The following is a 20,553-nucleotide window of genomic DNA, read 5'->3' as shown; positions in this document are numbered from 1 at the left end:
AAAATGACTACTGCCCCCTTCACTTTGTATTTAATAACAAGTTACTGGTTTTGTTTTACTATCTATTTAGTTGAGAATGTGCAGCACTCAAGCTCTTTGAATGTCAATGTGGGATTAATGCCAAGTGCAGACAAAGCTGGGAGGAGTTTGAACAAGTATTTGGAAGCAAGTCCGCAGACAGGATTTGCAGCCCATGTCTCTTTTGAGACAATGACATATGCAATTCTTCTACCAAAAATGATCTCACTTGTTAACAGTTGATTGTTCAGGGGTCTGGAAAGGATCTTGTATTATTCTGGCACCCAGAGTAAACTTAACTACAGGCTGTAGCCATGTGTAACCCTTATTGTCTCAGGGCTCAAAAGCTAGAGAAGGCAAATATATTTGTAAAGTTGCTGAAGACAAGAATTACCTGTCTGGATTTTTTAAAAGTCACAATCATTTTGTACAAGGTGAAAGGAAGAACACCTTCTCCCAATTATTTCAGATAAGACAGTTGAATTTCTACTACAATGACTAAAACTAATTACATGAAAAAATAAATAGATCAATCCATCAATAAATTAACTAAGGAGCCTGAAGAAAGTCTGAATTTCTTTTTAGTGACTCCTCTGGCTTGAATGTGTCCTCCAAAGTTCATGTGTTGGAAACTTGATCCCCAATGTGAGAAGCCTTAAGATTTACCTAGAAAAATGCCTATTTGGAAACACAGAAAGAAAATAATTAGAAAAGAGAAAATAGAGCCAAATAAACGATGTTAGTACAAGTAGGAGTGAGATTTAAATTAAAATGAGAACTCTACATTCACTCCAAAAAATCAATTCAGGAGAAATTATTTCAGAAGGTAAAACACAGACTATGGTTCCTCTGCTCCTTTGACATCAAAATAAGGGAAACTGTTGCTTTCTGGCTCAAAGCTATAGAACAGGAAGACAATTTGTTATCTAATACTTAACAACTGATATATAGATTAGGGGAAGCAATGCTAAATCTCAGATACTCTGTTACAAAGAAGAGAGAGAAAAGCTACAAAATCTATTTTGCCTCAGGGCAGAAACCGTTTCACTCTTAGTTCATTAAATCACATTGACTACGATATCAAAGTGAAAACTCATTAGGACATTTTATGCTTTCATGCTTGAGCCCTAGTGTTACCAACGCACCCAAGAGAAACCTTCCTTCAGAAACTCAAAACAGCTGGCACCAGATTTCAGGGAAAAGAGGCAGCTGGCCTACAGCTGGAGAGTATCAGCTGAAGAGACAAGACTGGAGAGGGACGAGGGAGTCAGCCAAAGAGCAGTATTTTCTCGAGATAATTCTGACCTAGCAGGATGTGCTTTTTAATTTATTAGTTATAGCTCAGAAAGGGAAGAGTGTGATTTTAGAAACTAAACCCCTAGTGTAAGTCAAAGAGTTACTAATGGGAAGACTCCTAGAAAAAGCAAGTTTTTCCTGTCTTGATTTTGATTTTCCTGTAGCATGTAAACTCAAACTCAGGAGACAAGTGATTTTTCAGTCTCCCATATCTCTATGTCCTTTGACTTTTGTTTTGCTCTTACACTAAAGTGTCAGCAAGGAGGGAGGTGGCCCCAACCGGCTTCATGTTACAGGGACCTTTCATGGCACTCATGCTTTTAGCCTTTGAAGGTATCGCCAATGTTTAGCATTTCTATATAATGATACTACTGTGAAGTAAAGTCTTTCCATAGGAGGAGCTATCACTTCAGTGTAATAATCCATTAGCCTGGTGAGACTTGAATTCCAACTGGCAGGTTCTTCTAACCTCCAAAGTGCACATGCAGGCTGCTTTCCTTACACAGTAGACTGAGCAAAAAACACCAGTAACTTTTGCAAAGAACAAATACACAAACTGTTTCCCATCGCAATGGCAAATGTCAAACGGCTGTTTTTGCTTTTTCCAAAAGTGCTTGGGGTAGAGGGGGAGCATTCTAGGGAAGACTTGCACTTACTTATTTTGCATGCATGATAAAAGTTAAATCTAACCAAATACCTGCAACACATACACTTATGCTGCAAATATTCCATTCCTAGAGTCAACAGCAGCAGATTTCCCAGTTTTCAGACCTGGAACTATCTCCTCTAACATAGTTCTGACATAATTCTCTGGGCTTTTTTTCTTCTCATTACAACCCTTTTTTGCTACTGTTCTTCATGAAAAAAGAGCATTTTCACTCAGGTTAGAGGGCAAATAATTTTTTACAATTTTTATATAGACATGAATCATCAGTCTAACCACCAAGGACTTGAGACATGGATAAGTCAAAACTACAGAAGACATCAAATCTAAGTAAAAATAAAGGAAAAAAGCTCAAAATGCCATCTTAGATAATGTGGCAATAGAGTGAGTTGTTTCATTTGTCATGGCATTAGCGGTGGAACTTCAAATACACAACATGTGGTGGCTAGAAAAGTCTTTAAAGATCAGTCTATGCGACCCTCATTGTATAGGTGAGGACAGCAAGGCAAATAATTGAAGAAAATCTGAAAATACAGTGGTACATGACATAGATAATGCAAAAGAGCAGTTAAGAAATCAGATATTACTGGTACTGGAATGCTCTGTATGGGATGTTGCCGAATACCTTTCAGCTTTTTTCTTTTTCTTTTCTTTTTTTTTTTTTTTAAACAGTCTTACTCTGTCACCCAGGCTGGAGTAGACTGGCATGATCTCGGCTCACTGCAACCTTCACCTCCTGGGTTCAAGTGATTCTCCTGCCTCAGCCTCCCGAGTAGCTGAGATTACAGGTGCCTGTCACCATGCCCGGCTAATTTTTGTATTTTAGTAGAGATGGGGTTTCACCATGTTGGTCAGGCTGGTCTCGAACTCCTGACCTTAGGTGATCTGCCTGCCTCGGCCTCCCAAAGTGCTGGGATTACAGGTGTGAGCTAAATCCACCTGTTAGCCACACCCAGCCTAACCGTTTTGGTTTTTTTTTTGTTTTTTTGTTTTTTTGTTTTTTTCCTGAGCAGAGATAAAAATTAGGCTCTGTTCTCTAAACATACAACTATCAGGCAACATAGAGACAGAGATAGAGCTCAAGGGTTTGTTGCATGATTGGACCAAGCTGACCTGTTATCAAAACTGGCCTCTATATATCCAACATACTGACAATCCCCGCATAGTTAACTGATAGTTCTAGTACTGCTGTTATTTTGATAAGATGCATGGGAAAATGAGGTCTTGGCTCTCATAAGACGATTATCAGTAGCAAAGTCTGGCCAATGGACTTGGAGGTTCCATGCTTTCCAGAGGTACACTTAATAATCTGCCTCTCAGGGTGAGGAGAGTTCAGCAAATATTAGGGAGTTACTGCCCTTTCCACTTTAGACAAACACCAGCAGTTCCCCTTTAGTTCAACGGTATTTGCACAGGCCTTATGAAAGCTGTTAAGATTCAGAACCATTGTCAGAGGACTTGGCAGAATGTAACCTAATCTCTGACTGAGAGACAGAAAACTGGCCCAGAAGTGGGGCTATAACCTTCAGTCACCTGCTGGCACTGCTGCAATCTGATGTCTAAGAAATGAGGATCCAGTGTGTCTTTGATGCCCATCAAAGCTTTGAAGTTGTGTCAAGACCAGGGGACAAAGGCAGCACTGTTTATGCAAATCTGGAAACAAAAGAAGCTAAACTCCAAAGCCATTAGAAGTAACATCAGAAATTCAATACCCAGAGATGATTAGAGGCCCTACACCAGTATGAAATAGGAAACCTAAAAGCAAAGCTGGGCAACACACCAAAACACATACTGTAGGAAGGAATCCTGAGCTGGCCAGAGCCTGGCTAGATGTGCTCAGAAGAAGCCTTGATATATGCAGCTCCCTTAGCGAAGAGGCAGCCATCTGTGTGCTAAAAGAAGGACCTCCTGGGCAGCTGCTGCTTCTCTACCTGGTGCACACAGCTCCTTCATAAGAAGGTCCAATATATGCCCTTGCAAGGCTAGCTCTCATGTTGCCACGTTCCTTGGGAGTTCAGTCATCATCAAGCACATGCCTTCCCAAGGAGACAACACTCTTAGCAAACATCTTTGGCACAGTATTCAATAGGATAAAATACCACGAGCTTCCTAGAAAAAGAGTTTTTAAGACCACCCCACAGAGATCTAAAGTTGGGTTGAGGGTCCAGGAAGCATCGAGTATGCAGTTATGTGAACATTCTTCAGATATGGTTACCTCCATGAAGAGGAAAGTGTTAGGTTAGGAAAGGACTCAGAGAACATCTCATCCAGAGATTTTCAAGCAAGACTGCATATTACCACCCTCTGGGAAGTTTTCAAAATATGTCAATTGACCTGGATCATCAAATGATTCCAATAGGCGGCTGCATTTGAAAACCACAATTTTAGCCCATTTACTTTATGTTACAGGACAGGAAACTGAGGCCCGGAGATAGTAAGTGACTTGTTCAAAGCAGCCCAGCATGAGCAATGCTTCCAAGACCTTTCACAGGACAACACAGATAGCATATTTTCACACTAGGGAAAAATGAAAGAGGATGCTTTTGGCTAGAGGCAACTGTCCTGGGGACCCCACTGCCACCAGCCTCACTTCATCCCTAGGTGATTGTTGTTTTCTTGATGGGATGTGCTAAGCTGTGGTATGCAGTTCACATTTTTGAGAAGGAAAAAAGATACAAAAATAAAGTGGATGCATACACTTAAGAACCTTTATTGTAGAATTTTTGCCCTGCCACCAAAACAACACAAGAAAATAGGATATGGAACAGTATAAGATTTAACAACTAAGTTGCAATATTTCCCACAGGAGGTTGCTGTACATGCAGTTATAATAATGCTGCCATATCAACTCCTTAAAAAATATTTGTTATGCAGCAGCAGGAAACTCAGAACAATCCTCTGTATAGCAGAACAGAACTGTGTGAATTTCTAAAACGCCATATGTTGAGTTCATAGCTAGTGAAGACACCAGGCTTAGGGACTCTGTAATATCATGTAATTAAGGCTGAACTGCCAGCTACTAAAAACAGGCTAATTTAGTAGACTGTTTACATTTGTCACAAATGAGGGGAGGAGTTTTTAATGGCATGCCAACGGGAAAAATCAAAGAAAATTAAATATGAGAAACAAAGAAACCAAGATTAGGGAACATGGGGACTGAAGTGGCTCCAATGAATTCTATTTAGTTTAAGGAAATGCAATGGTCTGATTTCCCTGTACTCTATTAAAAGATGTTCATTAATAGGTATTTTTTCTTCTGCAATGCCAAAGGCTTAATGAACTCATTGTGTAAGATACACTGAGGAAAGAGTGTGACAGAGTACCGTTTTATACTGAGTCCCAGTGCAAGGAGCTTCATACAGTGGGCAAAACATTTGGGGCACCGTCTTTTAAAAAATCCTTTTAAAAAATTGCTACTATTAGAGACAGAACATATGTGCTTGACTTAATAATAATAATAATAACACAAATGATGCATGCCTGGCTGGGTTTCTCCTGTATAATCCTGTACATTACGACTTCTCTGAATAAGAAAACCCCTTGGTCTTTTCGATGGTTTAAGCATCTGGAATCTGGAGTTTAGAATATTCCAGAGTATGCCAACTTTACAAACTCTGAAAACCCCATGATCTGTACTTTAAGTGCATACATAGCCGTCTAGGAGCTCATCTTCTGCAGTTCCCGAACCAAGAAGAAGTGCATCCAAGTCACTTGTGTACATGCTTAACACACCAATTCCTAGGCCCCCGCTGTGGACCATCTGATGAATGTGACCGAAGTGGGCCCCAGAAATCCATGTATCTAACAAATGCTCCAGGCATTGTGATGCAACTGGCCTCTGAACCTGTATTTGGGAAACACTATTGAATCCAGCAGCTTTATACTAAAGTGTTGGCAGAACAATGGTAAGGACCATGTCCATTCATGGCCAATGAACTAGACCAATGGCGACAAGTCACTTGTAGGCCACCTCAATTACTAATTTCAATGTGATCACCTGGATTTATCCACACAGACAATCAATGATGGTGGAATAAATAAAAGAAAGTACCTAACACTTTTAAAATCCATTGTTTTAGAAATCCATAGTTTGTCTTGCTAAATAAAAAGCCTACAATGGAAACCAATGTACCCAGTAAATCTTATTAAAATCTAACAAGATTGAGGAAAGACAGAGAAGAGGCTTGTACTTTTCTAAAATATTTTTGTATGCTGGCTGTTTCAAGCCTTACATGCCAATTCCACAAAACCCATTTGCAACACAAGACATGGTCTGACTGTCGGAACGCTCTACTGCCCAACCTGTTTCTAGCACAGGGAAAGCAGTGGCGTGGGAGCTACATACAAGCTTACTGTTCAATGGTGCAGTGATGACATGAAAAATCCTGATTCCGCTTGGCAGCAACTTTCTACTATCTTGGCGGGTGTAAACCATAATCACTGTGGTGTGTGGAGCTGAGACAGGATTATGGGGCTGGCTGGCAACCAAGAAACTAAAAAGCAGTCTATTAGTCCAGCAAGGGACTCTGTGTCGGGAATGCCATGGCCCCAAATGTCTACAACCACATTTTTCACAACTATCCCAAGAATTTAAGTTCCACTGTTAGTCTCTAGAAAATTCTACCTTTCCCAAGACTCTAAAAAGCAGCAATTTCTCACTTAATATGGCTTTCAGGGAGAACACCAATCAATGTACCTCCATAGACCCTCCTGTCTTAGAGTTATATCTCTCTCTCTCTTGTGAGAATAAGATACTTGCCTTCACCACTGCCCGCCTCATCTCCAAAACATATACAATCACTCTCAGAAAGAAAAGGGGCTGGAAAGAAGGAGTCCTACTTCCCTCTTGGCAGCAATTGTACGCACTTTGGGCTTGGCAGTCCAAATGCAGAAAGCTCTATGTAAGGAACCTCCTCTCTGCAGCCTGATGTATCCCTCAATAGGCCTTGAAGTGATTCAACCTGGAGGTAATGAACTATTCCAATAAAGCCAATGTGTGAATGAAATCAGGTACTTATGAAAATGCTTCAGCTCAGCAGCTCGTCCCAGGATTCATCTTCTACCATACTCTTGGGGGCATATAGCCCAAGATCACTATTCCAAGATCATTATTTATGTTATTATTTGTGTTTCTGAAAGACATATCTTCTAAGATGTCTTCAAACACTAATCAGAAAACACTGGAGGGAAGGAGATTAATTTGCATTATGTTTGCAGAGGAACAAAATCTTATCAGTTAAACCAACAAGTCAGGGGACAGGCCTTAGCTTGCTGAATTTGACACACAACTAAAATAATAATTGTTGCTTCAATTAAGTGAAACACGTTTTACAAAGTCAGCCCTGGCAGGATATCATGGAGCTATTATTCAAAGACTAACTCTGAAAGGATTTCTGTATGGTGCTCCTAAAGAGGAAAAGAAATGCCCTGCAGCCAAATCTGAGGTTTAATTCATGCAAGAGGCTTGGCTAATGCCACCAACCACAAATGCTGCATTTTCATGGATCTGAACTACAGAAAGTTTCAGCAAATTAATTACAGCCACTCTATTTATATTCTGACTGACTTTTCAATTATTACCTATAATGAGCTTCTTTTCTATTTTTACGAACATTAATGCACAGCTTTCCTACCAGAGGAGTAGAGAGCTAAGGGAGAAGTAATACAATCTTGATCCTTTTACCACTAGGTCACTTGCTGGCAGCTTGCCAAGCCTGCTGGTTCCCCAAAGCAGTTACTGCTTGGGTCCTGGGGTTCCTTCAGCAGCCTGGGGTGGGAGCAAAGGTCACCACCCAAATGCCAACAGGGGTCAGGCAAGTCAAGTCAAAGAAAGACAGCGAGGACTAACTGCAAGTGCACACAGTGTGTGTCTGATGGTGACTGGGCTGCCTGGACAAAATCCAGGGGACAGCAGCTACTCAGCTCCAACAATAGTTGCTATGTATGAATCCAGGCCTGGCAAGGTCAGGTGCTGGTTACATGGCATGTTTTGTGTGTGAAAAGTTATCAAGTTACACATTTATGATAAATGAACTTTTGGATGAATATTATTCCTCATCAGAAAGTTTTTTTTATTAGGGCCAGACCTTCTAGAGGCCAGAGAGACAAGGACAAGAGAGCAGGATGAGTGTTATCAGAGAGGCCTTCAGAGTACCTGCCTGGAACAGGTGTTATATGAAGCTGGCTTTTACTGTGCCACCCAGGTCATGGCTGTAGGTAGGCTGGCAGTGTTTAAAGAACATAGGATAGAGAGATAGATTTTAACATATCACACTTATCCAGAATTGGGTATGTAAAACACTCATATTTGGGATAAAATGAAAAGGATATATGTACATGTATAGAAGGTTTCTTGAAAAATACACAAGAAAGTGTTAACATTGGTTACTGGCAGGTGGTACAGAGTAGACGGGAGATTTAATTTTTGTTATATTCCCAACCATACTTTTAAAAAAAATTTATTATGCAAGTATATTACTTTTCCATTTTAAAAAGCCAGAAGAGCAAATTCTTAAAATAACTGAATTACTATTAAAAACCCACAAAGACCCTAAGGGCTTCAGATTTTAAAAAATTAACAATTTTTGATAGGCTGACAACATATCAATTAAATGCAATTAAATGAACAAGTCAGTCTTTTGAAATAAAAATGTCAAAACATACAATACATACGTTTTGTAATTCCTGATGAATAATAGCCATAATTTAAACACATACAGTAAAAGTTCTTCATGATATGGTAACTGGGGAATAGGTGTAGTGGCCATACCATAGGCTAATGATTTTCTTTCAGACTTTACGGTATGTTGTTATGCTATGTCAAGAAATGTGCAGAAACAAGCCTTATTATTGTCCTACTATAGTCCTATATAAGCCTTATAATGGTCCTACTATACTGTGCCACAGACTTGGAGACGGTGCCACACAGCAATATGACCCATGTGCACATTTAAGTGTTGGAAAAAGAACCAAGGGACGACCAGCAGCCTTCTCAGTTACAAGGCATTCATTGTTCATGCCTATGACCACCAAAGACAGACAAGCAAAAGGAACCTAAGAAGCACATGCTTATGTATTTGGAGTCACAAAGAAACTCCCTGGCATAATCACTTGGATAAAGGAGCTAAAACAAATCTGGGAAAACCAAACTCTGCTTAAAATACTCCCCATGCTCCTTTAAACCAAGAAGAATATTCATGATAAAATAATCAGCATTAAAACAGCTACACAGGATTAAAAATCTAGAAATCAGTTATCTCATTCCATAATCACCATGGAAATCTCTTCACTGCCCTGTGCTTTAGATCCCTCGTCATGGAACTCAATGTAATAAAACCAGGGCAATTTAGGTATCCTTTCTAATTCTGCAGTTAAGTTGTCATAATTGGAACAACAGGATTGGTGACATTTATTAGTCGCTTCAGTTTTTACCAAAAGGAACTATTCTCAGGTCCAATCATGTTTTGAAATTGGAGGTTGCAGGGAGGATTGATAATTTCTTCAATCATTTGGAATTAAGCTGAATTCAGGGGACAACCAAATCTAAGACTACTGATTAAAAAGGCTGAAAAATGGAACCTCTATTTTACCATTGCAAACTGAAAATGTAGCCAATACATATATGATCAGTGCCGCCTTAATCATTTGCCACTAATAATACTTGAGAAATTTCTTTCTACTGTTATGTAGCTATGATCACAGCAAGTGACCTGTCTATTATGTATAACTCACATTTTAGTCGTAATTTGTCCCTACGAAATATACCAAAACAGATTAGAGTTCACTAAAAAGTGCCTGAACTAAGTGATGAAATTATCAAGACAGCGGAAGAGAACCACTGAGACCCTTGCATCATTCAAGTGGAAATGACAATTCTTATTTGAAAGAAACACTAGCGTTCTTATCTTTCCAAGTTGGGTCAACTGACAGAAGCAAAAACTAGAACTAATTGGTCTTTTCATGATCTTAAGCAGACCATCTATACTCGGTCTGCAACATTAGCTGCCTGGGTCACATCCTGGCTCCACCATGCATTAGCCTAGTGACCTCAGGCAAGTTATTTATATTCTCTGTGCCTCAGTTTCCTTCTGTGTAAAATAATAGAGTAGAATGTAATGGCATCTCCCACCTAGGGTTGTCCTCTGGAGTAAATCAGTTTTGATACCAAAATGTTTAGAACAGTGCCTCCATGAATGTATCCTTCCTTCCTTCCCTTCTTCTTTCCTTCCTTCCTTCCTTCCTTCCTTCCTTCCTTCCTTCCTTCCTTCCTTCCTTCCTTCCTTCCTTCTTCTTTTTCCCTTCCCTTCCCTTTTTTCTTTTCTTTTCTTTTTTTTTGAGACAGGGTCTTGCTGTGTTGCCCAGGATGGAGTATAGCGGCTCAATCTCGGCTTGCTGCAACCTCCACCTCCTGGGTTCAAGCAATCCACCCACCTCAGTCTTCCAAGTAGCTGGGACTACAGGTGCATGCCATCGTGCCTGGATAATTTTTGCATTTCTTGTAGAGATGGCGTTTCACCATGTTGCCCAGGCTGGTCTTGAACTCCTTGGCTTAAGAAATCTGCCTACCTCGGCCTCCCAAAGTGCTAGAATTACAGGCATGAGCCACTGCATCCAGGTAAATGTTAGTTTTCTATACTAATATTTTGTTGTTGTTGTTGGAAAGAAGAAACTAAACGAATTTCCATTTGAAGATTTTTTAAAATCTTGATTTTGACAGGTAAAGGTAAAGGAGATAGGAGAAAAAGGAAAAGATTGAAAAGAAATAGCAACTATCATTGACTTAGTAGCATTTATGTAAAAGACATTGTGCATACCTTGTATCATTTACTTGTAACAATAACTCTTTGCGACAGGTGTTACTATCAGTTATTTGAAGACAAGGCAATCATGTCTTAGAAGTTTACTGATGTGCCCACAAACACACAGATTTGCGCTCTAGTCTATCTGACCCTAAGCTTGTATATTTCTTCCTCCAACTCTGGTTGATGCCCTCCACGCTAAACTACCAGATTGGGAAAATGAGGAAAGGAAGAAAAAGGTGAGGAAAATAGATGAACAGAGAGAAGGGGACTAAGGCATCATCTGCTTTTTCAGTCATAAACCAAGACTTCTATCTGTAGGGATAACATACAATATTTAATGTCAAGATTGTAATGATAAAATATGACACCATTCTTACCACTGGTGCTGAAAAATGTCACTGATAATAGTTTGGAACATTTTATAAACACAAAGTATATTAGCATTTCTAGTTAAACAGTTATGAAAATGCTACTGATTAGACATTAAAATGTGGAGATAAATTCAAGATAATCCCCAAACAATGCAGAAATAAAGTAGTATGCAAAATGTTAGGATCATCCCCCAGCTCATCACTGTTTATGTTTATGTCAACAGAAGCTCATCTCTTTATTTAAAAATCCATAAAGTGGTTCCCAATTTAGTATGTTACTTTTCAAAACTCTACCAAACAAAATGCCCAGATCTTTCTATAATTACATAGCAGTTACTGCCTTGTGCCTGCACAGGCTCTGTGAATCCCAACTGTCTTCCCACAAGCAACAGCAGGCTCTCCAAAAGAAAAACTTAATGTTTCATTTGGGGCAAATGTTTTTCCCTGTGCCATGCTTCAGTTTTCACTCTCATGGTACTTGGCCCCACTCTCCCTAATCATAGGTTTAAGGGAGATAAGGTCAGCCTTCCCTCTGTTGCTAAGGCCACTTGCTCACGGCTCCACTGAATTAAGGATAACCCACTAAAGTACACTGCCACTTGTCGCAATGCCTCACAGTTCCCTTCACCTCAGCATATTGCCAATTCCCTAAAACTTAGTGCAGGTTTTAGGACACATGAGATAGATATCTTCCTTAGGTTCTTATCACAGGATTGTGATATTTGAAGGAAAACAATTAGTTTGGTGGACTTTGAGATCAGACAGGTAAATGTAAATAGCTTTCCTTTTTGCTTGTACAAAGTATCTATAAAATATAAATTTTCCTTTGTTCAGACTAATCTGAATAAACTTGATGCTAACTGAGATAATTGCAGACATTCTTTAACAGCAGGATCTTCCAGGTCGATTTGATGATACTCATTTTACCTGTATGTGCAGTGCAGATCTGGTCCAGAACTTAAAGTGAGAAAAATGATCACATAACAGGGGAGTCTGAATGTGATCAATAAGCCAGGTCTCTCACTGACCCACCTAGGACAGAAATCAGATGCTCCTCTAGCCCGTGGGTGGATGAATGAGAAGAGTGAGTCTGCACAGAGTGAGTTATTGAGATCAGATTCAGAGGAAGCTGAACTCCGTGTGGCTCTGTATTCACTGCAGTTCTATTTTATAAAGTTCTGGGTAGCTCACAGCCATTTTCGACATCAGCATGTGCTGACTTTGCAGAATGGATACTAATCAGTTTGGTACCTTGGAATGTTGCATAGAGCTTGGGAATGAGAAACTAGAGGCAAGCAATTGGCAGAAGCACCTCAAAGTTGTAACATCCTAAACTGAGGTACCACCTCCCATCAGTGTTATATCCCATAAACTTCCCAGCCAAATGTTCCCCTAGGGCCAGACCAGAAGTCAGCATTTCCAGAGAGATTCTATGGTACAATACAATCCATCTGTAGACTTGCAGTCATTAGACCTGCCACCCACTTCAACTCCCTGAAAGAAAACTCTGGTTGATGCCCTATCATCTTTTTTGTTTGTTTGTTTTTGCCTTGCTGATCCCTTTTTCTAGAGCCATCCTTCTTTCCCAGGTTTTAGTTGATTTTTACTCTTCCTTCAAAACTTAGTTCAAACTAAGTGTCAACTCATCAAGGAGCCATCCATATCCATACAACTGCCCCAATCTGATTTATAAGTCATTTGGTTCTTCCCCAAACCCTTTAAAAGCCATTCAGATCACCTTACACTGCCCAATAAAATGAATCATATTTATCTGTAAAAACCACACATATCTAAATACATTTTTTTTTTCAGCCCTGACCTGGCTGGTTCTTATTTTAAAAATGCATTAGAAGAATGTGCTTATACAGTCTCTCTGTACCTCAGTTCTCTCACCTGTAAAGTGGTATAACAACAGTGCATATCTGATAGGGTCATTTGGAAGCTTAAACTAGAAAATGAATGTAAAGTTCTTAGAAGAACCATGAGCTCTTATTATGACGTGTGGAATTTATAAATAAATGTAATTTTGAGTAAGTCAATTACTTTAAACACATTTCTTCTTCTGGGAAATAGAGATTATTTTATTTCTTCACAGAATGATAGTAAGAATCAAATGAGATAACAGTACATGAAAGTTATTTCCAAAGGTTCTTTACAGCTCCTTTGTGAGCTGAAAAGGACTATTTCAAAACTGGGATTTGTATTATTGTTACCTAAAGAATTATATAATGTTTTAAAGACAGAACCAAGATTGTTCAAAGAAGAGTCTTCAATGACTGATGTAAGCATGGCCTTGTACTTCTTGCTTAACCTGCCAATGCTGGACATAAAGGAAAACAGATTTCAAAGGTCTATGCAGAACTGGAATTCTCTCATCTAAATAAGACACCCGTGTCCATACTATCTGGAACTTACAGGGAACTTAGGATGTACATTGATGCTGGTTGATCCTAATTATATTGCAGAATCTATGGAATTCAAGAGTCATAAAGAATTTTTGAAATCATTTATTCCAACTTCCTTGTTTTATTGATGAGGAAACTGATGCCTATGGATTCCAAGCAACCAGCCCCAAATCACATATCAGACTAGTGATAAACAAGTCAAGTCTCCTAATTTGTGGATTACAGGTTGATTTAAATTTTGTTTATATCATGTTCCCTGCCTTTAGTGCCCTTTAGGGATATGCTTGGGTTCAAATTCCAGTTTCACCATGTACTAATTCTGTGACTTTAAGTGACTTACTGAACTGATGCAAGTCTTGTCTCTTCCTTGCAAAATAAACATCATAGTATCCTCTTAAAAGTTTACTGTATGATAAAAAGAGGTAATGTCTCTAAATCGGGTAGCAAAACATGTGCCTGACACCTGCTTCACCACTCACCAACTTCTTATGGTAAATACTGTAACGTTTTAAAAAACTAAATCGTGCATAAAGATCAAAACCATATTTTAAAATATCTCTTAAAAAAAAAACAACTAAGGTAACTGATATGTGTGAATTTATTTTGGTACTGAAGTGGTTAAAAAAAAATATTCCTTCTCTTTTAAAGCCTGGCTGTCCCAGTGCTCTCTTTCCACGTAATATGCCCTTCTCCGCGAGGCAGTCACGTATGGCAGGGTGTATAGTAAAGCAGTGTACAGCACAGTGCTGTACTATATCACATGTTTGCTTTTGCACCTTTGCACCTCTCCCACCAGGTACTCTGAGGCTGCCAATTTTAGCTGCTGCTTTTAGTCCTCTTCCTCTCTTTGCCCAACCGCTGCTTTAAGGATTTGTCTCGACTGAGAACAGCTCCCTTTATCAACACAAGACAGAGTCACCTGGGCTCTGTCTTCCTCAGGGGGCCAGAGTCTTCTTGTCTGAGTACCTGACAGCCCATCTCCCCTGGCCAGCGTCCACCTCCTCGTCCTCCACAAGCTCCTCAGCGGCTTGCCTCGCCACCAACTAACTTCTCGCCCTTTGATCCTCGCGTTTATAAAAGGTGCGAGACGACCAAGTTCTACAAGGTGGGGCGGGCAGCCACCCGCACTGATCCCCTGGCCCTCCCCGCAGCAGACACAGAGACCAAGTCCAAGCTTCTTTCCTCCGGGGACAAAACTTGGCTGTTTATCTTTCCCAGGGCGTCTTCGTCGCTCCCCAGGACATGGAACCCCGACGCACTGGCAGGGACAGCGCGGAGCGCTCTCAGGAGACCAGGCCCAGGTGGTGCCATGGTTGGGCACTCTCCGCGGGCCCCGCCCAATCTCCACCCCTAGGTCCAGGTCCCCCTGGGAGAGCTAGAAGCACATTTCCAGCCTGGAGCAGAAGCCTGGCACCGGGAAGTCAGAGCAGCGCACTCCGGCGCCCTAGCCACTATGGAACCCCTGGCCAACCGCAGTTACGTTCCATCTGTCGCGTCTACAGGGGAATACGGCGACAGGCACCGTATCCCCTCATGTCAGGGCTAGCAGTATGAGGTGGGGAAAGAGGAAACCTCAAGATTTGAAAGGGAGGGAACTGAAAGCCTCCTTGAGGGGTGTCCCCGATTCCCCTTGTGGGACAAAGCCGCCCAATTCGCAGGCTACCCTCCAGAGCTCCAGCGGGTCGGTTCTCCCCATCAGCACCCCCTGCGCACACTGACCCGCGCGTCCCTCCTCAGCCCGACCGTCCGATTCGCCTGCCAGCGGCGCGGGCAGCGAGGGGGTGTGTGCGCCAGATTTCCCGCGTGACCCCCCCCCCCCCGCGGCTCCCTGCAGCGGCTGCTCCGGGAGCTGTCCGGTCTGGGCAGGCCGCCCCGCTTCCCGCCGCGGCGGCCCGGGGCCCGTGAGCGCTCACCAGATGGCCATCCTGCTCTTGGGGTAGTCCAGCCGCTCCAGGCAGCCGAGGAAGTGCGGCAGCGTGTGCGCCGCGTTGCGGGCGAGGACCGCCACGAGCACCGTGGGGCTCTGCAGGGGCGACTCCGGGAAAACCACCGGCTCCTCTCCGTCGTCCTCCGAGTCCGGCTCGGCAGCGAAGCGCGCTCGGCAGCCTTCGCGGAGCAGGGCTGAGGAGAGGAGCAGTAGCGACCAGGCGAAGGTGGCGGCAGGGCGCGCAGCCATGTTCCGGGCCGAGGCGGGCTGAGGGGAGGTCCTGCCGCGAGCGCCCGGCTGGGCTGCCTGAGGGAGGCGGCGGCTGCCAGGGAGCAAGGAGGCTACGAGGGGCGGCCGGGGGATGCGGCTTGCCGGGGCCGGCCGGCTCACACACTGGCTCTGGCGGCTGCGGTTCCCAGGACCCTCCCGCCGCCGCTGCACCGCCCAGGCCCTAATGTGGGTGCGCAGCGTACCTGCAGCCGCCGGCGCTCCCCTCCGCCTCCGACCCGCAGGCAGTAGTGGCCGTGGGGCTCTGTGCCCTGAGTCTTGCGGAAAGTTCCTCTAGTCCAGGCTCCGCTCGTACAGCTGAGGTCTGTGGCCTTCCCCAGAGCCGTGAGGTGTGGCCCTGTCTGCCAATGGGCGTGTGAGTGTGTGTGTGTGTGTGTACATAACGGTACAACCCCAAGAAAATTTATTCTGCTTTTGCAAACCGCAGACTGAAGCCCTTCACAGTGATGCAATGTATCCAGTTTTCATAATGCACCTATTGACTGAGTAGAGTTCTAAAATGAAAAGTGTCCCCAACTATTCACGATTATGATAAACACTTGTTCAACCACCACAAAGGCAGCATGTCTGTATTTTCTTATACATTCAGCTTCTGAAATTCATTCTTGACTGAGTAGACACCCAGTAACACAAAGTTTTAAGACTTGGAGAATTTTGGAGCCAGATCAGACCTCCCAAAATAAAAGAATGCCCTTGGTAGACACTGTCCTGAAGCCTCACTTTACTGTGAATCCAGTAAGCCTCCTCACAGGAGGGCTGTGAAAGAGTAGATTCACTTAGCTGGTTTTCTTTTTCCATAATTAGCCAATAGGACAGAGTAACAAAGAGGGAAAATTCGCGCATGTTGGAGAGTAGAGAAGAGATAAGAAAGAAACGAAGGGGTGAAGGAAGAACACAATTAGTACATAAAATGAAACTGCTGGCATACACTCACCGCTAAAGAAAGGAGATTCACTTTTTTTTTTTTTTTTTTTTTTTTTTTTTTTTTTTTTTTTTTGAGACAGGGCCTCACTCTGTTGCTAGGGCTGGAGTGCAGTGGCACCATCATAGCTCACTGCAGCCTCGACCTCCTGGGCTCAAGCAATCCTCCCACCTCAGCCTCCCGAGTAGCTGGGACCACAGGTGTCCATCACCACGCTCAGCTAATTTTTGTGTGTGTGTGTGTGTGTGTGTGTGTGTGTGTGTGTGTATATATATATATATATATTTTTTTTTTTTTTTTTTTTTTTTTTTTTTGTAGAGACGGGTTTTCACCATTTTGTCCAGGCTGGTCTGGAACTCCTGGGCTCAAGTGATATGCCCACCTTGGCCTCCCAAAGTGATGCAATTACAGGCATCAGCCACCATGCTTGGCCGGAAATTTACTTTTGAAGATATATTGTGTAGCCTTTGATGGATAAGTACGCAGGATGCTTTGGTGCCAGTGAACATTAATGATCTCCAATCCCAACTCACCCTCAGGTCTGCCCCATAGTCTTTTTATTAGTTGTTATCAATCCTTCTCAGCAACTATTAGACGTCTTCCCCACTGTCTTTTGAAGTATATCACCACCTAGAAAGAGAGGCCTCCCTTTCGAGCCTGTGATTTTTCTCTATTATTCCACTCTCTACTGAATCTTCAATTGATCTCTGTCAGCTCCTTTCTCTGAAGCTAAATACTTGGTCAATCTTCTCTTATCTGCAAAAAAAAAAAAAAAAAAAAAAAAGGAAAAAAAACTTTTAAAAAATCTTGTGTCTTCTTCTAGCAATCCCTTTGCTTGACCAAGCTCCTTGGAAGAGAGATCTATACTTGTATTCTCCACTTCTTCATCTCCCATCTTTCCCATCACAGTGCAGTAAGGCGTCAGCCCTCCCCACTGTTCTGCAAAACCAACAGATGGCCTCAGCATTGGCGGATTCAGTGAACTCTTCGGTTCTCACCTTCCTGGACCACGGTTACATAATCTCCCATCCTAGATCTCCTCTGATACTACTTGTCTCTGAGCCAAGCCCCTTCACTGTGTGCCTCCCTACAGTGTGCTAGTCTTCCCACTCCATATGGTCTTCTGGGGTTATATCCTCAAAATCTATGTCTTCTGCTCTAATCTCTTCTCTAATCTTCATATTTTTATATCTAATGGCCTACAGACATTTCCTTCCCTTCCATCCATTTTCAGGAATTGTTCCCACTTTCAAAGGGCTCACAGTCTTATAGGGAAGGCTGACAGTTAAACATCTGTTAGAAGTACCATAACAGATGTACCAGCAACAGTGAAGGGATAGAGGAAGGTGTGGTCATTTCCACAGGGGAGGTAGTGATGGGACTGTTAGAAAGGTTTCATGGAGACAATCTCCATGTTGTTCTGTCTTCCTTGTTTCCCTTTCTTGAACTATGTCCCACTCATCTTTCAATTCTAAAATCCTCACTCCTTAGCCAAACTTGGTTTGATAGTTATCATTTGTTCACTTCACTGCAAACAGAGGGAGTTTAAAGCTAGGCAACCACATTTCTGTCTTATTTTCCTTCTGTTACTGATATGGTCTGGCTGTGTCCCCACCCAAATTTTATATTGAATTATAGCTCCCATAATCCCCACGTGTTGTGGGAGGCAATTGAATCATGGGGGCAGGTTTTTCCCATGCTGGTCTCGTGATAGTGAATAAGTCTCACAAGATCTGATGGTTTTATAAAGGGCAGTTCCCCTGCACATGCTCCCTTGCCTGCAGCCATGTAAGATGTGTCTTTGCTCCTCCTTTGCCTTCCACCATGATTGTGAAGCCTCCCCAGCCATGTGGAACTGTGAGTCCACTAAACCTCTTTTTCTTTATAAATTACCCAATCTCAGATATGTCTTTATTCACAGCATGAGGACAAACAAATACAGTTACCTAAAGTCAACAGCTTATCTGAGTCTATTTTTTCAATGATGAAGCATCTAAACCTGTATGATCTCTAATGACATTATAATGAAATCGGCTCCACGGAGTTCTCTTGAAATAACTACAACCTGTTCTGTAGATGAAATCAAGGGTTTCCCAACCACATAACTTACAAAGCACCTATTTAAAACTTTTAATTTAGAGTGCTCATTTAGTGACTGAGAATATTAAGGTCATAACAGGGTATGCAACAGTAGAAGATCATTGTAATTATGGCTGGGGGGCAGTGGAGGGGAAGCCTGGGAAAAGTTAAGTCCCCATCTTACTAACAGATTTGTTTCATAAGTTCTTCAGAAATCAGTAATGTGAATTTGAATGTTTCCCCCCCCCATAGGAGTGATGTTATGACAGTTAATTTGAAAAAAAAACTAATTTAAAAATAAAAGCCAATTATATTTTAAAATATTCATTGCTTATAATGCTCTTTCCATGGAAAATCAGCTGAATGGAAAGTCAGGGTTGTACACACACATCTCTTTGTCTCCACTGCCAGTAGACTGTTCCAACAGATTCTACATAAAGTTAGAAGTAAGCACTTTCTCTCATATCCCTTCGCCATACTGTTCCAGCACAAGGGACTTCCTCCTGGGACAACAAAACCTCTTGGACTGTCACCCTTAGTGCAATCTGGTGGGGGCAGGGCCTATGAGGTGGCCAGAGGACTTCTTGCAGGAAAGCTTCTCAAGGTGTCTATGGCTCCAGCAGCCAAGAAGAGGAGGAAATAAATGCCTCTGGGGCAGCTGTGATAGGCTTGAAAGAGCAACTGACACTTAGAGCTGAATTTTCATCTCACTTGTGTCACTTATTCTCTTTGTGACCTTGGAAACTTGACCTTTTTGATCATCAATTCCTTCTTATGTAAAAAAGTTTTAAATGCTTGCCTCATTTTTTCATTCAACAAACATTTATGAAATTGCTAAATGCCAATCATTTGAGCGTTGAATATTTGAATGCTTCTCCCCTGGAAAAAGAGGGAGAAAGTGGTCAGCCCCTCAGAAGTCCTGCTGGGCCATAGTTGGCAGAAAGAGTATCTTGGCTGAATTATCCAGGCTTCTTTCTTTTGTACTGAAATATCTTTCTTTCACTATCTGATTTGTTTTACTCACTTTTCTTATCCAGCCTAAAATCCTACAATGTAAAATTTACTTGAATTGACAATTCTGCCAATTTCAACATGAAAATCCTTGAGAGAGGAACATTTGATGATATCTTTTTAATTCAATCAGATTTTTAAATCTCAGCACCTAAACTGAAATGGACTATAAGAAGCTTTGATAAAGGGAACTGAATGGGATCCTAATTTGGAGCATAGGACTCTTCGGTGACAAAGCAAATTTTATGGATTTCTGATACGTAGGCCTGAGGACTCTGGGTCCTAAGAAGGGAATGAATATTAAGGGAGAAAAAGAGCACTGACTGAGGTGGGAAAGGCTGAAATTAAACTATCTCAGTGTCAAAGTTTTGTCTATGCTCTGGCTGCATCCAAGAGATATATAATAGTTACTACAGAAGAATGTTTTCCAATTCAAAACAAGTTTATACAAATTTAAACTACACTTCTATGTCTCATTTAAGAATAGATGCATCCCTTAAATTATATTAACCCATTCCTTCAAACATTTGCTCAATGCCTACTCTGTGCCAAGATATAGTTGCTGGAAATGCATGAATAACTAAGATGTGTCATATAAATGCACAAATACTATAAGTCATTTTATGATGGAAAAAGAGCATAAGTAAGGAAGTAGAGAGGTGGAGATAGTTAGGAAATGTTTCATTAAAGAGATGTCTTTGAATTGAGCATTGAAAAATAAGTAGCATGCATGGATAGGAAGAATTAATATTTTTTAAATGGCCATATACC

General features: G+C 41.7%; 2 protein-coding genes across 3 annotated transcripts in view; both read right to left on the bottom strand.

Annotated features, from left to right (window-relative positions):
* COLGALT2 (collagen beta(1-O)galactosyltransferase 2) overlaps positions 1-16,175 on the bottom strand; it is a 104,072-nt gene extending 87,897 nt beyond the window's left edge. For both annotated transcript variants that reach the window (XR_007720629.1, XM_050765899.1), the window contains exon 1: positions 15,469-16,175. Coding sequence is in view for 1 of the 2 variants with exons in the window: in XM_050765899.1 (XP_050621856.1) it covers positions 15,469-15,731 (263 nt within the window). In the remaining variant the exon portion in view is untranslated. The remainder of the gene's footprint in view (positions 1-15,468) is intronic.
* Positions 1-20,553, bottom strand: part of ARPC5 (actin related protein 2/3 complex subunit 5) — a 1,051,210-nt gene that overhangs the window by 395,984 nt on the left and 634,673 nt on the right. The gene's annotated exons all lie outside the window — the stretch shown is intronic.

This window comes from Macaca thibetana, chromosome 1 (assembly GCF_024542745.1).
Source record: "Macaca thibetana thibetana isolate TM-01 chromosome 1, ASM2454274v1, whole genome shotgun sequence".
NCBI lineage: Eukaryota > Metazoa > Chordata > Mammalia > Primates > Cercopithecidae > Macaca > Macaca thibetana.
The sequence above is the reverse complement of the archived record's forward strand: the minus strand, read 5'-3'. Positions and strand labels throughout refer to the sequence as shown.